This window comes from Bufo bufo, chromosome 10, assembly GCF_905171765.1.
Source record: "Bufo bufo chromosome 10, aBufBuf1.1, whole genome shotgun sequence".
Taxonomy (NCBI): domain Eukaryota; kingdom Metazoa; phylum Chordata; class Amphibia; order Anura; family Bufonidae; genus Bufo; species Bufo bufo.
In genome coordinates this window covers 63,034,041-63,053,445 of record NC_053398.1, presented here as the reverse complement: position 1 = coordinate 63,053,445, position 19,405 = coordinate 63,034,041, and the positions used below count along the sequence as shown (strand labels likewise).

The 19,405-nt window shown below is 46.0% G+C and overlaps 1 protein-coding gene across 1 annotated transcript in view; it reads right to left on the bottom strand.

The window, feature by feature from the left end:
* The window catches only part of TAF6L (TATA-box binding protein associated factor 6 like), a 71,518-nt gene extending 53,846 nt beyond the window's left edge, over positions 1–17,672 (bottom strand). The window contains exons 1-2 of the mRNA XM_040410035.1: positions 17,512–17,672; positions 12,169–12,322 (exon numbers count right to left, since the gene is read on the bottom strand). Coding sequence (XP_040265969.1) covers positions 12,169–12,315 — 147 coding nt within the window. The 5' untranslated portion in view covers positions 12,316–12,322; positions 17,512–17,672. The remainder of the gene's footprint in view (positions 1–12,168; positions 12,323–17,511) is intronic.
* Positions 17,673–19,405: the final 1,733 nt, after the last annotated feature.

The window sequence follows — 19,405 nt, the reverse complement described above, 5'->3', positions numbered from 1 at the left end:
CTTTCACAGTGGCCGCCCCTTTAACAGGGACTTTCACAGTGGCCGCCCCTTTAACAGGGACTTTCACAGTGGCCGCCCCTTTAACAGGGACTTTCACAGTGGCCGCCCATTTAACAGGGACTTTCACAGTGGCCGCCCCTTTAACAGGGACTTTCACAGTGGCCGCTCCTTTAATAACAGTGACCTCCACAGTGCCCGCCCATTTAATAACAGTGACCTCAACTGTGCCCGCCCCTTTAATAACAGTGACCTCCACTGTGCCCGCCCCTTTAATAACAGTGACCTCCACTGTGCCCACCCCTTTAATAACAGTGACCTCCACTGTGCCTGCCCCTTTAATAACAGTGACCTCCACTGTGCACGCCCCTTTAAGCAGTAAAGAAAAATGGCTGGGTTGTTATGGAAACCTGGAGTAAAACTTTGTTTACAGCAGTTGGGATTTGAAGAGAAAGACTTGCAGGCTTGAATTGGGGGGGGGCTCATTTTTTGCAAATATCTCAGGAACGGTAAGTCCTAGAGAGCCGAGACCTGGTCTAAAACCTCCCCGGACACCTGATGTACCTGTGTGCCAAATTTAGTGAAGATCGGTCCAGTCGTTTGGTTGTGCATAAAGAACGTCCAGACACACGTCTAGACAGACAGACTGACAGACAGAAACTCATTTTTATATATATAAGAGACTAGCAGAAGGACCCGGCTTCGCACGGGTATATTTCATCTATTTCATTTTATGTTTCTGTGTGTCGTAAAAAAAATATCAACAGTTTCCCCCATAACAGTGACCTCTACAGTGCCCGCCCCTTTAACAGTGACTTTCACAGTGACCGCCCCTTTAACTGTCACAGTGACCGCCCCTTTAACTGTCACTTTCACTGTGACCGCCCCTTTAACTGTCACTTTCACTGTGACCGCCCCTTTAACTGTCACTTTCACTGTGACCGCCCCTTTAACTGTCACTTTCACTGTGACCGCCCCTTTAACTGTCACTTTCACTGTGACCGCCCCTTTAACTGTCACTTTCACTGTGACCGCCCCTTTAACTGTCACTTTCACTGTGACCGCCCTTTTAACTGTCACTTTCACTGTGACCGCCCCTTTAACTGTCACTTTCACTGTGACCGCCCTTTTAACTGTCACTTTCACTGTGACCGCCCCTTTAACTGTGATTTTTACTGTGACCGTCCATTTTACTGTGGCTTTCACAGTGACCGCCCCTTTAACTGTCACTTTCACTGTGACCGCCCCTTTAACTGTGATCGCTCCTTTAACTGTGACTTTCATTGTGACCGCCCCTTTAACTGTGGTTTCACTGTGCCCGCCCCTTCAACTGTGGCTTTCACTGTGACCGCCCCTTTAAGCAGTAAAGAAATATGGCTGGGTTGTTATGGAAACCTGGAGTTTATGGCAGTTGGGCTTTGAAGAGAAAGAATTGCAGGCTTGTATTTGGGGGGGGTAATTTTTGGGGGAATATCTCAGGAACGGTACGTCCTAGAGAGCTGAGACCCGGTCTAAAACCTTCCTGGACACCTGATGTACCTGTGTGCCAAATTTGGTGAAGATCGGTCCAGTCGTTTGGTCGTGCATAAAGAACGTCTAGACAGAAACTCATTTTTATATATAGAATAATATAGATACAGGGCACTCAAGAGACTGTGACCATGTGGTTGCAACAAATGTATAGATTTATTGATAATAAAACAAATAAAATAGCAAATAAATACAATATAGTATAATTAGGAATATAAATACACAGTTAGTAAGTGCTTCAATGATTATAATAACTAAATTCGAGCTATTCAAAAGTCCGCTTCATGTAAATTGTCATAAAAGCGGACCTCAATGATATGACCAGCAATTGGTTGGTATCGCAATCACTAAAAGTTCAATCCAATACTTATGTGCAGTCTTTGAAATAGATACCTGAGTATGGTTGATATAGACCAGAAATCAAATGTCCCGCACTTAGTTGCAGCGGCGTCCCGCCGAAACAGATGTGGGTAGCGGCGTCCCGCTACTAATATACTTGCAAGTAATAATAAATTATAATCGACCAAACCTTGACATGTGATCACTCTCCGGAATGTGCCTCTGTTCGTGCAGCACTTGTGAGATCAGGAGATTGCAGGCGGCTCTATAAATCGCTATTCAAGCCTATGGACCTCCGCTTTTAGGTGGAAATACCGCAGTAGTATAATGACGGAAAATTTCGTCGGTAAAGGTCCACTTCTGCTCTGTAAGTTGCTCAGTCTTCGGTACTTAGGTCTTTCGGTACAAAGTTGAGGGGTGTCGCACCCTGAGCCGCCTGCAATCTCCGGATCTCACAAGTGCTGCACGAACAGAGGCACATTCCGGAGAGTGATCACATGTCAAGGTTTGGTCGATTATAATTTATTCTTACTTGCAAGTATATTAGTAGCGGGACGCCGCTACCCACATCTGTTTCGGCGGGACGCCGCTGCAACTAAGTGCGGGACATTTGATTTCTGGTCTATATCAACCATACTCAGGTATCTATTTCAAAGACTGCACATAAGTATTGGATTAAACTTTTAGTGATTGCGATACCAACCAATTGCTGGTCATATCATTGAGGTCCGCTTTTATGACAATTTACATGCAGCGGACTTTTGAATAGCTCGAATTTAGTTATTATAATCATTGAAGCACTTACTAACTGTGTATTTATATTCCTAATTATACTATATTGTATTTATTTCCTATTTTATTTGTTTTATTATCAATAAATCTATACATTTGTTGCAACCACATGGTCACAGTCTCTTGAGTGCCCTGTATCTATATTATTCTATTTAATACTTATTTATTGAGTGAGTGGTCTCAATTTTACAGGAGCACCTATTGGTTTCCATTTTTTCTAGTGCGATATCTTATATATATTATTCTCTCATTTTTATATATATAGAACAGATAAATATAAAAATGAGTTTCTGTTTGTCTAGACGTTTGTCTGGACGTTCTTTATGCGCGACCAAACGACTGGACCGATCTTGGCACACAGGTACATCAGGTGTCCGTGAAGGTTTTAGACCTCTAGGACTTACCGTTCCTGAGATATTCCCAAAAACTGACCCAGATTAGCCAATACAAGCCTGCAAGACTTTCTCTCCAAATCCCAACTGCCATAATCACAGTTTTACTCCAGGTTTCCATAACAACCCATCCATTTTTCTTTACTGCATAAAGGGGTGGGCACTGTGGAGGTCACTGTTTTTAAAGGGGGGGGGGTGGGCACTGTGGAGGTCACTGTTTTTAAAGGGGGGGTGGGCACTGTGGAGGTAACTGTTTTTAAAGGAGCGGGCGCTATGAAGGTCCCTGTTAAAAGGGCGGGCACTGTGGAGGTCTCTGTTAAAGGAGCGGGCACTGTGGAGGTCTCTGTTAAAGGGGTGGTCAATGCTAAAGGGGCAGTCACTGTTAAAGGGGCGGGCACTGTGGAGGTCATTGTTAAAGGGGCAGGCACTGTGGAGGTCATTGTTAAAGGGGCGGGCACTGTGGAGGTCATTGTTAAAGGGGCGGGTACTGTAGAGGTCACTGTTATGGGGGAAACTGTCAATATCTTTTTACGACACACGGAAACTGAAATAGAGATATATATATATATATATATATATATATATATATATATATATATATATATATATATATAGAACAAAGAAATCGGACTGCACTCCAGTTGTGTCTTCAATGAAAAAAGGTTTATTCACCCATAAGTGGCACAAGCGACGTTTCGGCTCGCAATGAGCCTTTCTCAAGCTTGAGAAAGGCTCATTGCGAGCCGAAACGTCGCTTGTGCCACTTATGGGTGAATAAACCTTTTTTCATTGAAGACACAACTGGAGTGCAGTCCGATTTCTTTGTTCCGTATCAGTGGGTAAGCACCAGTTACCATACTCGGACCTGCACCCTCTCTACTTGATTTCTGTTTTGGTGGTGCCGCTGGTAATTTTTTTCCAAATACATATATATATATATATATATATATATATATATATATATATATATATATATATATATATATATATATAGAAGACAAAAAAATCGGACTGCACTCCAAGCATCTCTTCAAGAAAGTTTAGTTTTTATTCACCCATAAGGTGGCAAAGCGACGTTTCGGCTCAAGCATGAGCCTTTCTCAAGCTTGAGAAAGGCTCATGCTTGAGCCGAAACGTCGCTTTGCCACCTTATGGGTGAATAAAAACTAAACTTTCTTGAAGAGATGCTTGGAGTGCAGTCCGATTTTTTTGTCTTCTAAAGTGGGTAAGCACCTTTTACCATACTTGGACATTGCACCCGTCTATTTTTCCACACTATCCAGGGTGGTGCTGCCAGTGGTTTTTTTGCTATATATATATATATATATATATATATTTATATATATTTATATTTATTTATATTTATTTATTTATTACACACACTAGCTGAAGGACCCGGCTTCGCTCGGGTATATTTAATTTAATGTTTGTGTGTGTCGTTAAAAGATATTTACACTATCCACTATAAGGCCTCATGCACACGACCGTTTTTTTCCCCCTTCACGGGCCGTTTTTTGCATTCCGTATACGGTACCATTCATTTCAATGGGTCCAAAAAAACGGAATGTGTGCATTCCGTTTTTCCGTTCCGTTGAAAGATAGAACATGTACTATTATCGCCTGCAAATCACGTTCCGTGGCTCCATTCAAGTCATTGGGTCCGTAAAAAAACCTTAACACATACGAAAATGCATCCGTATGTCTTCTGTATCTGTTCTTGCGGAACCATGTATTGAAAAGGTGATGCCTAGACCAATTTTTTCTATGTAATTACTGTATACTGTATATGCCGAACGGAAAAACGGAACAGAAACGGAAACACAACGGAAACAAAAAACGGAACAACGGATCCGTGAAAAACGGGACGCAAAACACTGAAAAACCCATACGATCGTGTGCAATAGGCCTAAGGGTCCATTCACACGTCCGTAAGAGTTTTGCGCGGACACCTGCAATGTGCGATCCGCAATTTGTGGACCGCACATCACAGACACTATAATAGAAAATGCCTTTTCTGGTCCGCAATTGCGGACAAGAATAGGACATGTTCTATTTTTTTTCAGGAACGGAATTGCGGATCCAGAAAAAACGTATGCGGATCCCGAAAATTCAGATGCGGATCCCGGAAATGCAAATTCGCATCTGTTCCAGCCCCATTGAAAGTGAATGGGTCCGCAAATTGCGGAACGAATGCAGACCCAAATTACGGACGTGTGAATGGACCCCAACAGTGACATCTACAGCAGCCCGCCTCCTTAACCGTGACCTCCACAGCACCCCACAACACTGAACGGACCACAGTGCCCCGTCCCTTAAAATTGGACCTCCACAGCAGCCCACCTCCTTAACTTTGACCTTTACAGCAGCCTTCCCCTTTAAAAGTGAGTTTCACAGCACACCACCCCCTTGACATTGACCTCCACAGGGGCTCGCCCCCTTAACAGTGGCCTTTACAGCAAGCTGCCTCTTAACACTGACCTCCATAGCGGACCATCCCCTTAACTGTGACCTCCACAGCAGCCTGCCCCTAGGGTGGACAGCGGTCCAGTTTTAGGCCGGCTTTCAGACTCCCTGTCCTCCATCTGGAGTAGGGCCTGGATGGACACAAGAATGTCCTTTTCAACAGCTCACTCTCAGACAGCAGCACTGTGCTGTCTGAGCATGAGCTGCAGGAAGAAAGTCACCGTCCCCCCCACCCCTACAGCTGACAGAAGTTGATTTTTAACCGCATTTTTTCAATCCCTGTCGGCTGAGGAGGGGAAGAGGCGTGGCCTACCCAGGTAGGGGCGTGGCTTAGCGGGACCTAGAAGTTGATTTTTAATAGAGGTGGGAGAAATCCAATTTTTTTAGAATCTGAAAAGGTTCTCGAGTATATGGAATCCTGTACATAAGAATTATGGGTTATGGAGGGGGGATCTGTGGATGACACTGTTATGGAGGGGGGGGGGATCTGTGGATGACACTGTTATGGAGGGGGGGGGGATCTGTGGATGACACTGTTATGGAGGGGGGGAGGATCTGTGGATGACACTTATGGAGGGGGGGGGGATCTGTGGATGACACTTATGGAGGGGGGGGGGGGATCTGTGGATGACACTGTTATGGAGGGGGGGGGGGGATCTGTGGATGACACTGTTATGGAGGGGGGGGGGATCTGTGGATGACACTGTTATGGAGGGGGGGGATCTGTGGATGACACTGTTATGGAGGGGGGGGATCTGTGGATGACACTGTTATGGAGGGGGGGATCTGTGGATGACACTGTTATGGAGGGGGGGGGATCTGTGGATGACACTGTTATGGAGGGGGGGGGATCTGTGGATGACACTGTTATGGAGGGGGGGGGGATCTGTGGATGACACTGTTATGGAGGGGGAGGATCTGTGGATGACACTTATGGAGGGGGGGGGGGATCTGTGGATGACACTGTTATGGAGGGGGGGATCTGTGGATGACACTGTTATGGAGGGGGGATCTTTGGATATCCTCTGGATAGATCATCAGCATCTGACCGGCGGTGGTCTGACACCCGGGACCCTTGCTGATCAGTTGTTTGAGAAGGCAGCGGTGCTCCAGCAGCGCCGCGGCCTTCTCACTGTTTACCGCAGGCCCAGTGACATCACGACTAGTATCAACTGACCTGGGCGCGGCTAAGCTCTGTCCAATTGAATAGAGCTTAGCCCCGCCCAGGCCAGTTGATACTAGTAGTGACGTCACTGGGCCTGCGGTAAACAGTGAGAAGGCAGCGGCGCTCCAGCAGCTGATCAGCAGGGGTCCCGGGTGTCAGACCCCCGCCGGTCAGATGCTGATGATCTATCCAGAGGATAGATCATCTGTTAAAACAAACTGTAGAACCCCTTTAAGTCTGACCACAGATTTTCTATTGGATTGAGATCTGGGCTTTGACTAGGCCATTCCAACACATTTGCATGTTTTCCCTTAAACCACTCGAGTGTTGCTTTAGCAGTGTGTTTCGGGTCATTGTCCTGCTGGAAGGTGAACCTCCGTCCTAGCCCCAAATCACAGAGTGGTACAGGTTTTGCTCAAGAATATCCCTGTATTTAGCACCATCCATCTTTCCCTCAACTCTGACCAGTTTCCCAGTCCCATCCTCACAGCATAATGCTGCCACCACCAGGTTTCACTGTGGGGATGGTGTTCTTTGGGTGATGTGATGTGCTGGGTTTGCGCCAGACATAGCGTTTTTTTTGATGGCCGAAAACTTCAATTTTAGTCTCATCAGACCAGAGCACCTTCCTCCATACATTGTGGGAGTCTCCCACATGCCTTTTTGCAAACTCACAATGTGCCTTTTTGTTTTTAGCTGAAAGTAATGGCTTTCTTCTGGCCACTCTGCCATAAAGCCCAACTCTATGGAGTGTACGGCTTATTGTTGTCCTATGTACAGATACTCCAGTCTCTGCTGTGGAACTCTGCAGCTCCTCCAGGGTTACCTTAGGTCTCTGTGCTGATTAATGCCCTCGTTGCCCGGTTCGTTAGTTTTGGTGGGCGGCAGTCTCTTGGCAGGTTTGCTGTTGTGCCATGTTCTTTCCATTTGGTTATGATAGATTTGATGGTGCTCCCGAGGATCATCAAAGATTTGGATATTTTTTTTTATAACCTAACCCTGTCTTGTACTTCTCAACAACATTGTCCCTTACTTGTTTGGAGAGTTCCCTGGTCTTCATGGCAGTGTTTGGTTAGTGATGCCTCTTGCTTAGGTGTTGTAGCCTCTGGGGCCTTTCAAAAAAAGGTGTATATATGTAATGACAGATCATGTGACACTTAGATTGCACACAGGTGGACATCATTTCACTAATTATGTGACTTCTGAAGGTGATTAGTTGCACCCAAGCTTTTTATGGGCTTCCTAACAAAGGGGGTGAATACATACGCACATGCCAATTTTCTGTTTTCTATTTCTGAACAATAGTTTTATTTATATATATTTCTCATTTCACTTCACCAACTTGGACTATTGTGTTCTGATTCATCACATAAAAGTCAGATTAACAAAACATTGAACTTAAAGGGGTATTCCCATCACAATGATCACTGTCTAATCTGGTAATGATGTTACAGTGATCATTTTTGTAAATATAATCTAATCAATTCCCACCCTTCTTTATAAAATTCTTCCCCATCTTACCCATTGTTGTCTGCTGCTCTGGAGATTCCGCTCCGCAGTTTCCAGTCTACCTGAACGCTGCTTGTGCTCGGCTGCTGTACGCATCACTCCTTGGGCGTGGCTGTGTTGTGTCAGGTGATTCCATTGACCTGCCCTGGCTCTCCTGGAGGTATTTAAGTGGCTCAGCCTCTACTCAAGCGCATCAGAGTCAAGGCCTTATCCTGTGCAATTGAGCTAGTTACCACTTGTGTTCCCGACTACGTGCTTCATTCTTAGACTACGCTCTTCGTCTGATCCCTGCCTGCTTGCATCGCTCCTCCTGTTGCCGAACCGGATTGTCTGACTTTGTTCCTGTGGCACCGGCTCTGACCCATTGCTTGTCTCGACTATGTCTTTGCCTCATCCTCCAGTTCCTGTCTTTGATGCTCCTGGTAACGACCCTGCATGTCTAACCACGCCTGTACTGTCGGTACCTTTGCAGGTACCTCCTGGTTCGCCTGGACCTACTGACTCTGGGACTGCCCTGGAGTGGTACCTGGCAACTACCCTAACAGCAAAGTGTATCCTCACCATCAGAGGCTCTAGCGAAAACCAGGTAGCTGCTTAGTCACGTCCCTCCAGGGTACAGCCAGTCTGTAGCACAGTGGGTTCACATCCGCTGCCCGTGACAAAATATATATATATATATAAAAAAGACTCCTTATGTCTAGTAGGCACTCTTCATAAGAAGAAATAGTGCCACCTGCCATACCATCAGGGAGGAGTCTGATTGGCTTGAAAGTTATTCTGCAGCAGGACAAACACCCAAAACATACAGTCGGTGTCATTAACCCCTTGACGACATCTGCTATACATATACAGCGGATGTCGTCGACTTAAAGATGTCGCCTGCTCTGGAGCAGAATGACCATTTGTGCATCCATTTTCTCGCCATCTGTCCATTTTTAATGGCTGTTTTGCATCAGTTTTTCATGACCGTTAAAAATGGCCATGAAAAAAAGATGAATTTCATTGATTTTATTTCAGAAAGATCCCAACCCCTGCAATGCCCATAATGGCCTCCATCTGTAATAATGTCCCCCATAGTGGCCCCCATGTGTAATAATGTCCCCCATAGAGGCACCAGCAGTAATGATGTCCCTCATAGTGACCCCCAGCAGTAATAATGTCTCCCATAGTGGCCCCAAAATTAGTTATGTCCCCCATATTAAGTAATGTCTCCCATAGTGGCCTCAAGAGATGTCCCCCATAGTGGCCCCCAGCAGTAATAATGTCCCTCATAGTGGCCCCCAGTAGTAATAATGTCCCTCACTGTGTCCCCAGCAGTAATCTCCCTCATAGTGGCCCCCATTTGTAATAATGTCCCCCATAGTGGAATTTTTTTCTTATGTGCAAGCACGACCACCACTGCTGGATTACAGAGTGGTTGTAACCATGGAAACGAGCAGTGTATAATGCGATAGAAAAATGAACCAAGCCAGCAAAGGAAGCAATATGGATAATAACAATACATTAGTAAGTGCCTTGTATTATCTTTCTCTACATGATATACGCCACTTACTGAAGTGACACAACCCCTTTAACCCCTTAAGGACTTGGCCATTTTTTGCAAATCTGACCAGTGTCACTTTAAGTGCTGATAACTTAAAAACGCTTTGACTTATCCAGGCCGTTCTGAGACTGTTTTTTCGTCACATATTGTACTTCATGACACTGGTAAAATAAAGTTAAAAAAAATCATTTTTATTTATAAAAAAAATACCAAATTTACCCAGGACCACTGAGGAAGGGAGAGTGAATCTACCCGTAACTCGTATGGTGAAACAAGTGATGTACCTGCATTGAAAAGCCTCCGATAATACTGTATGGCCATACAGAAGAAAATCTCTACAGTAAAGGATTAACTATTCTTATCGTCGAAAGCTGCACCAAAGGAAATTGCGGAACAGAGTGGCAACTCCCGCGATCTTTGGAACTCCCGCGAAATTTAAACCAGCTTGCTGTATGGAGCGACTGAATAAGCCGGCAAATATTTAAAGCTCCATTGAAGCAATAGGGAGACAATAGACGCTAGACGGTAAGCCAAACATCGATTTAAAGTTTTCTTCAATCCAAAGCTCATATCGAGCTTAAAAGGATATGATATAAGAGACTTTTCACATTATCAGGATTCCTGTGGACACTTTATGAACATATTGCGCTCCCAGTGAATACACCTACAACATTTTTAGTGACATTCAGTTTCCCAAATTGGGATAGAGCTCTAGAAGATAATACCCCCTCTTTCCCAAATAACAGCATATACTTGAAGTTTTTGGTATGATATATATTATTGAATTTATCGACACTATTGAGTGGTATCGAATATTTCAACATTGAATTTTCTACCATTCAATTTATTGAATATTTCTATCGAATATATTTTTATCGAAAATAGTATCGATCATATCTACCACAATATATGTGATTGTAATGTTGTATATTATTGCTACATTGTTCTTATAAATTTTATTACTTGTATTTTATGGGGATTTAATAAATATTTTCTGCACATGTCAATTTGGTTGCCAAGTGTATGAGTGCTCGCTCATTTTCCTATTACTAAATATGGATAATAACAATACATTAGTAAGTGCCTTGTATTAACTTTCTCTACATGATATATGCCACTTACTGAAGTGACACAACCCCTTTAAGACCGCCCCCGGTCAACTATCAGTGAGCTATGTACATATGTATACAAACTTAGGCCTCATGCACACAAACGTATTTTTGTTTTGCATTTTTTGTGCTTGCGCACTATGACAAAAAAAATGCCAGCCTCTCTGGTGGCTGAGACCGTGGGAGCTCACGTAAGCTGGTACTTTTTTCTATAGTGTACAAGCACAGCCATGCTGTTGGACTGCAGGGTGGTCGTAACCATGGAAACTTTATCTGCATAATAAATACTATTTGCTGAAAACCCCTTTAACTAATGTCTCCCATAGTGGCCCCAAAAATTAGTAATGTCCTCCATAGTGGCCCCCAGCTGTAATGTTTTGCTTTAGCCAAAAAATAAAAATAAATACTCACCTCATCCACTTGAATAAAAATAAACTATTATATGGGTTGTGTCACTTCAATTAATACAAGGCACTTACTAATGTATTGTGATTGTCCATATTGCCTCCTTTGTTTGCTAGATACATTTTTCAAACACATTATACACTGCTCATGTCCAGGTACAGCGAAGATACAAGATGGTCGGGACAGGAGCTGCTGCGCATGCGTGCCTACGTGTGCTCCCATGGTCCCGACCACCAGAGGGGCTGACGCTTTTTCTTATAACGTGCAACCAGTGCTGAATTGCAGGGTGCTATTTGCTTAAGGGTCCATTCACACATCCGTGTGTGTTTTGCGGATCCACAAAACACGGACACCGGCAATGTGCGTTCCGCATTTTGCGGACCGCACATCGCCGGCACTATAATAGAATATGCCTAATCTTGTCCGCAATTGCGGACAAGAATAGGACATGTTCTATTTTTTGGGGAAACGGAAATGCGGATCTGCATTTCTGGATCGGGGCAGCACATCGTGCGGGCCCATAGAAATGAATGGGTCTGCAATTCCGTTCAGCAAAATGCGGAACAGAATTGCGGACATGTGAATGGACCCTAAGTGAGACAACCCCTCTAACACTTCTATTTTTGAAAGCATTCTTACTTTGCAACATTTTGCGCACATCTGCATAAACCTTCTGCACAGTACTATATATATATATTAGTTGTTACTGGTTACATTAGTGCTTGTTTAGTTGTACGGTACAGCAATCTTTCCTGTATAATTAGGTGTTTCTATGTTTTACTTCCAAAATTTGCAGCGGCACATGACCATTTTTCCGCCCTCCAATTTTAATCCTGGTTCTGCCCCTGCCTGGCTAACAGATTCTTTTTAACATTTCAAGAATGATTTAAGAAGATAAAAGCGGACGACTTGTATGACGCCTACCTGTGTGATTTCCCGAAGCCTGTAGCATACATCCTCAGCCAGCAGAGCAGCCACTTCATCAGTGATCTCAAACCCCACACTTTCTGCAGTCAGACGGACAGAGTCTTGACACAGCTCCACATAGCGGCGGTCCTCCGTGTGAGACATCCCAACACTGCAAAGAATACAAGATGGTGGCTTTGTTTTAACCATTAAAGGGCATCTGGCAGCAGATTTGTATCTATAAAACTAACTGACCTGTTACATGTGGCAGCTGAAGACATGTTCATATGTATCCGCATAACATAATGATGTTTTGATAAACGCAAATGAGCCTCTAGGAGCAACGGGGGCGTTGCCGTTACACCCAGAGGCTCAGCTCTCTGCACTTTGAGCCAGGAAGTGATCACATTCTCACAGCCTGCCCTGTCAATTACACTGGGTTCCAAATTATTATGCAAATTGGATTTAAGTGTCATAAAGATCATCATTTTTGATGTCCAATTAAACTCATGGATGGTATTGTGTCTCAGGGCTCTTTGGATCGCAGAAATCAGTCTCAAACACCTAGGATAAGGACGTTCCACATTATTAAAGGGATTCGGTCAGCTAGTTTGAGCCTATAGAGCTGCGGACATACGCTGCTAGATCGCCACTAGCACGTCCACAATATACATTTCCCATAGCTCTGGGTGCTTTTATTCACTCAAAAATTATTTTATATATATGTAAATGAGGCTAGTAAGGAGCCCAAGGGCCTGTTACCAATGTTTCAGGAGCCCAGCATCCTCCGAACCTCCTCCTTGCGCCCCTGACGTCACAGAGTGGAAGCGCAGTAATCTCGAGCATGCGCAAGTATGCCGCATGTCAGTGCCGGCATCAGCCTCAGGGAAATAACTGCGCATGCGCGAGATTACCATCCTCCCCGACCTCAACACTATTAAGATCCTTTGGAGTATCATCAAGCAAAAGATCTATGAGGGTGGGAGGCAGCTCTGGGAGGCTATTCTGACATCCTGCAAAGAAATACAAGCAGAAACTCTCCAAAAACTCACAAGTTCAATGGAATTTCATTGTGAAGGTGATATAATGCAGGGATGGCCAACCTGCGGCCCTACAGCTGTTGTAAAACTACAACTCCCACCATGCCCTGCTGTAGGCAGTCTGGGGATGCTGGGAGTTGTAGTTTTGCAACAGCTGGAGGGCCGCAGGTTGGCCATCCCTGTGATATGGGGTCCTATGTAAACATGTAACTTGGTCTGTTAAGATATTTTTGATTGCAATAGCGTTTGATTTCAGTAAATGTGACCTTTTTCAGTTTTTTACAACCTCTAAAATATTTAGAAATTCTGTTGTGCACAATAATTTGGAACAGCGCATTTTGAGTTTTTTTTATAATTAACTGTTATCATTGGGAGGGTTGTTCAATATAATTAGATTATACTATTAGACTATGTGAAAAACGGACATGTGATGTACATTTTTTTTAACTGCATCACACGTCTGTTTTAAGACCAATGGTAGTCTATGGGGTTATTCACATGGCAGTTTTTTTTCAGTGAAAAACGGACGTCAAAAAATAGAACATGTTCTAACTTCTCTGTTTTTCACTGACAGACCGCCCCCATACAATTGAATGGGTTAATTTTCAACGTCCGTCTCTCAGAAAGGCATCAGTGACGTAGCCTAACAGTTGATGACTTGAAAATTATACTGACTGTCATTTGCATCGACCATTTAGAAAAATAAAAATATATTTTGTATTATAATTTGGAACATGGTGTAAAGTGCGTAGTGCGCAGCAACTGCAGAGAGAGCAGAGCCTCTAGGTGTAATGGCAACGCCCCTGTTGCTCCTAGAGGTTCATTTGCATATATTAAAACATATTTTTCAGCAATGCGGACACAGATGAACATGGGACCAACACAGATGCCTTCAGCTGCCAAGTGCACATGTAACAGGTCAGCCGGTGTCATAGGTACAGATCTGCTGACAGATACCCCTTAAAGAAATGTCCCACGAACTGAACTTACCCCTGACCCACAGGATAGGGGATAATTGTCTGGTCGCTGGGGATTAGGGATGAGTGAATTTGTGTCTTCAAGTTCGGCGTGCAAGGTTCGGGTTATCTAAGAATTCCGTTACGTATCCCGCTAACATAGGCCATAAGTTATGGAATTCTTAGATACCCCAAACCTCGCATTCCGAACTTGAAGACACCAATTCGCTCATCCCTACTGGGGATTATGAACACTGAGGTAGCAGAGGGGCGGTGGCCATGGCTCCATTCACTTCTATGGGACTGTGCTTTGGACGTCGATGTAGCTATATGCCTAATTTCTCAGTTGTCACTTTTCTACATAAAAGCTAACATTTCATTTATATAACTGACAAATGCAGAAAGAAGAGGATATTGCAGTTGGGTTTTTATACCATAAACAATGTTTATTGAAAGGCTATAGTCATGTATATTATAGTCACCACACAAGGGTGACGGGGGCCTCCATCTGGCTAAGGGTCCATTCACACGTCTGCAAATGGGTCCGCATCCGTTCCACAATTTGCGGGTGCGGACCCATTCATTCTCTAAGGGGAAGGAATTGATGCGGACAGCACACAGTGTGCTGTCCGCATCCGCATAGCGCGGCCCCGATCGTCGGGTCCGCAGCTCCGCAAAAGATAGAACATGTCCTATTCTTGCGGACAATAGGCATTTCTATAGGGGTGGCGGGCGGGTGTGTTGCGGATCCACAATACACCACGGTCGTGTGAATGGAGCCTAAGAGCGGTGCGCTCACAGCCAGGGAGAAGAGAACCGCCCCCAGCAAAACGGAGTCTCCGCCTAGTATAACCGAGTCAGCTCATTATAATATAAGGCGCCGAAATCTACGGGGCCAACAGCGGACGGACGGGGGGGTCTTTGGGGTAAAAAAAGTGCCATGGCATCAGTAGCGGACGCCCTATAAGGTAAGACCATAATTAGACTAGGGCTAAACTGATGAAAGCTCCTCTGTAAGGCTACATTCACACGACCGTATGCGTTTTGCGGTCCGATGACATCCATATGGCATCCGTTAGTTTTTTTTTGCGGATCCATTGTAACAATGCCTATCCTGGTCAGCAAAACGGACAATAATAGGACATGTTCTATTTTTTTTGCGGGGCTACGGAACGGACACACGGATGCGGATAGCAAACGCTTTGCTGTCTGCATTTTTTGCGAACCAATTGAAATGAATGGGTCTGCGTCCTATGTATCCGCAAAAAAAAAACGGAATGACAATATGGTCGTGTGCAAGAGGCCTAAGGATACTTTCCCACTTGCATTGTTTGATTCCGGCAGGCAGTTCCGTTGCCTGATCAGGCAAACTGTATGCAAACGCATGTCATTTTTTTCTGACTGATCAGGCATTTTTCAGACTGATCAGTCTGAAAAATGCCTGATCAGTCAGAAAAATGCATTGCAATACCAGATCAGTTGCATGTGCAGATAGGAAGGACTGATTCGGCATTGCAGTATTTTGAATGCCGGATCCAGCACTAATACATTTCTATGGAAAAAAATGACGGATTTGGCATTCAGGCAAGTCTTCCGTTTTTTGGGCCGGAGATAAAACCGCAGCATGCTGCGATATTATCTCCGCCCTGAAAAGTCAAAAAGACTTAACAGATTGCTCTCCATTCAGAATGCATAAGGCTACTTTCACACTAGCGGCACGGACCTCCGGCAGGCTGTTCCATCGGATCAGTCCTGCCGCTAGTGACTGTGTGCCCCCGGACTGCCGCTCTATCCCCATTGACTATAATGGGGGCAGGGGCGGAGTTCCAGCGAGAGGCTGCCGGAATAAAACTACCACATGTCCGACATTTATTCCGGCAGCCTCTCCACCGGAACGCCACCCCGCCCCTATTATAGTCAATGGGGATAGAGCGGTAGTCCGGGGGCACACGTTCACTAGCGGCAGGACGGATCAGACAGGCTGTTCACCCGACGGAACAGCCTGCCGGAGGTCCGTGCCGCTAGTGTGAAAGTAGCCTTAGGCTACTTTCACACTTTCGGCAGTGTGATCCGGCGGGCAGTTCCGTCGTCGGAACTGCCTGCCGGATCCGCCGCTGACTGAAAGCATTTGTGAGACGGATCCGGATCCGTCTCACAAATGCATTGCAAGGACGGATCCGTCTCTCTGCTTGTCATGCGGACAGACGGATCCGTCTTGTACATTTTTTCACATTTTTATCGGTCTGCGCATGCGCAGGCGGAAGGCCGGATCCGGCATTCTGAATGCCGGATCCGGCGCTAATACATTCCTATGGGAAAAAATGCCGGATCCGGCGTTCAGGCAAGTCTTCAGTTTTTTTCACCGGAGAGAAAACCGTAGCATGCTGCGGTTTTCTCTTTTGCCTGATCAGTCAAAACGACTGAACTGAAGACATCCTGATGCATCCTGAACGGATTAGGGCTCTTTCACACCTGCATTCTTTTCTTCCGGCATAGAGTTCCGTCGTCGGGGCTCTATGCCGGAAGAATCCTGATCAGTTTTATCCTAATGCATTCTGAATGGAGTGAAATCCATTCAGGATGCATCAGGATGTCTTCAGTTCCGGAACGGAACGTTTTTTGGCCGGAGAAAATACCGCAGCATGCTGCGCTTTTTGCTCCCGCCAAAAATCCTGAAGACTTGCCGCAAGGCCGGATCTGGAATTAATGCCCATTGAAAGGCATTGATCCGGATCCGGCCTTAAGCTAAACGTCGTTTCGGCGCATTGCCGGATCTGACGTTTAGCTTTTTCGGAATGGTTACCATGGCTGCCGGGACGCTAAAGTCCTGGCAGCCATGGTAAAGTGTAGCGGGGGAGCAGCATACTTACCGTCCGTGCGGCTCCCGGGGCGCTCCAGAGTGACGTCAGGGCGCCCCAAGCGTATGGATCACGTGATCGCATGGCACGTCATCCATGCGCATGGGGCGCTCTGACGTCATCCTGGAGCGCCCCGGGAGCCGCACGGACTGTAAGTATACTGCTCCCCCGCTCCTACTATGTCAACCAGGACTTTAATAGCGTTCTGGCTGCCATAGTAACACTGAAAGCATTTTGAAGACGGATCCGTCTTCAAATGCTTTCAGTACACTTGCGTTTTTCCGGATCCGGCGGGTAATTCCGGCAAATGGAGTACACGCCGGATCCGGACAACGCAAGTGTGAAAGAGGCCTTACACTCCATTCAGAATGCATGGGGATAAAACTGATCAGTTCTTTTCAGGTATAGAGCCCTAGGACGGAACTAAATGCCGGAAAAGAAAAACGCTAGTGTGAAAGTACCCAAGGGGGATATTTACACGTGTAACGAGGGGTGAACTACAATTACCATGTACTTCACCCCCTACATAACAAGCAGGCAACGGGGACCCCTGAGCGCCAGACCACCTGGTTTCTAGATCGCCTCTTTATGACGTCACAAGTCTTTACTCCCAGCATGCAGCACTGGGTGAACGCTTCGCTCTGCGACCTCCCTTGTAGCCCGGTAATAGTGCGTTTTCGTGTCTCCGGTAATAAAGTGAGACCGGCAGCCATGCACCAGGGCTGCTTATATACCGGAATCAGACACTCACCAGTCAGCGCCACCGGGGGCACATTACACAGACCGCATCCCCGTCGCCTTGTAACCAGTCTACCCACAGCCGGCTGGGCGGAGACTTCACTGATTGGTTAAGGCAGCCGTCACTCACGTGAACCCCACATTGCTCCTGCTGCCGGGTCACGTGATGTTTGGCAGTGGGCGGAGTTTCCTTCCTGGCTCGTGTGAAGAGCGACTACCTGACAGCTGGGTGTCAGACCCAGTGGAGACCCTCCTGTCACTGACCTAGTCCTTTGGAGCAGAGGCCATGTGTACCCAGCTAAAACAGAAGAATCGAAAGGTCTCCCGCCTCATGATCATTCCAACCAACATTTTGGACAGTCCAAGAGGGTCCCTGTGGGTCATTGTGTGAAAGTCCATTTTCCTGTAAATTTATACACTTTAACAGCAGAAAAATTATCAGAATATAGAAGTTTCTAAAAATCCAAATTTCATCAAATAATGAAATAAAATACACAGCGGGGTCAAATATACAGAGGAACCTACATTTAGATTTTTTACTTCCATGTTGTATCCACTATTGTTCTGTATTTTGTTACAGGTTTCCCGTTTTTCATCTATATTTGAGTCACTTTTTTGCTGTTAAGCCTCATGCACACGAACGTATGTATTTCTCGCCCATATTCCTTGGGGGACACAGGAAACCATGGGTATAGCTCTGCTCCCTAGGAGGCGTGACACTAAGTGAAAGCTGTAAGCCCCTCCTCCATCAGCTATACCCCTCAGCCTGGAGAAGAGACTGCCAGTTTTTGCTTAGTGTCCAAGGAGGCAAGACACCCCCTGCTTATGCAGGGTTGTTTTCCTATAATTTTTAATTTTTTGCGTTATTTGTTGTTTTTAATTCGATTTTTTTCTACTTACAGGGACAACAGAGGCGCATTAGACCCCTCTGTTTCTCCCGGGGTTGAGTTGCGCCAGTGCCGGCAATACCGCACTGCCGCCTCCCCCACAGAAGACAAGGTGGACCAGGGCAGCCTCGCTCCCCTGCGTCCCGCCAGCTCAAGGGTCGCCCGCACGCCAAGTCCCTCCCCCGGCTTCCTGCCACTGCGGTGCCAGTAGCTGAAGGGGCGACCCTGCTGGATGGATTGAGGGCGAAGACAGCGTATGGTGAGAGTGGCTGCTCCAGCCTCCCCTTCCTTCCCACTGCTGCTACATCGAGCCCCCCCCCCCCCATGGGCATATCTTACCGGCCACCTTACCGGGTATCATTTGGGGGGGACTTTGTCAGGGCAAAAATCCACTTTATTATCGGCAGGGCACGAACTCATAGAAGGGAGGTTCCCTTCAGGGAACGGCTGTAGGCTGGGGGCCGTTTTTTCCTTGGCACGAACAGGCGCCATAGCTGGCCGGCACTCATCCAATCTTGGGGGTTAAAATCATTTTGCCGCGCGCGCGCGGCTTTGCGTCTCTTCAGCGCGGCGAGGGGTGGGCGGAGCTTCATAGCGCTCCGCTACTTCCGGTTTCGTCGGGCTCCACATCGCATACCTCTACGTCCGATCCTGAAGCTGTTCATCCCCGTGCCGGCTGCCTCCCCTCCACAGCCTCCTTCTGTCTGCTTCCCTTGCTGCTGCCGCTTGCAGGGTCTGGTAGGACTGTTAACCCCCTCCGTGCCAGTACTGTTGTT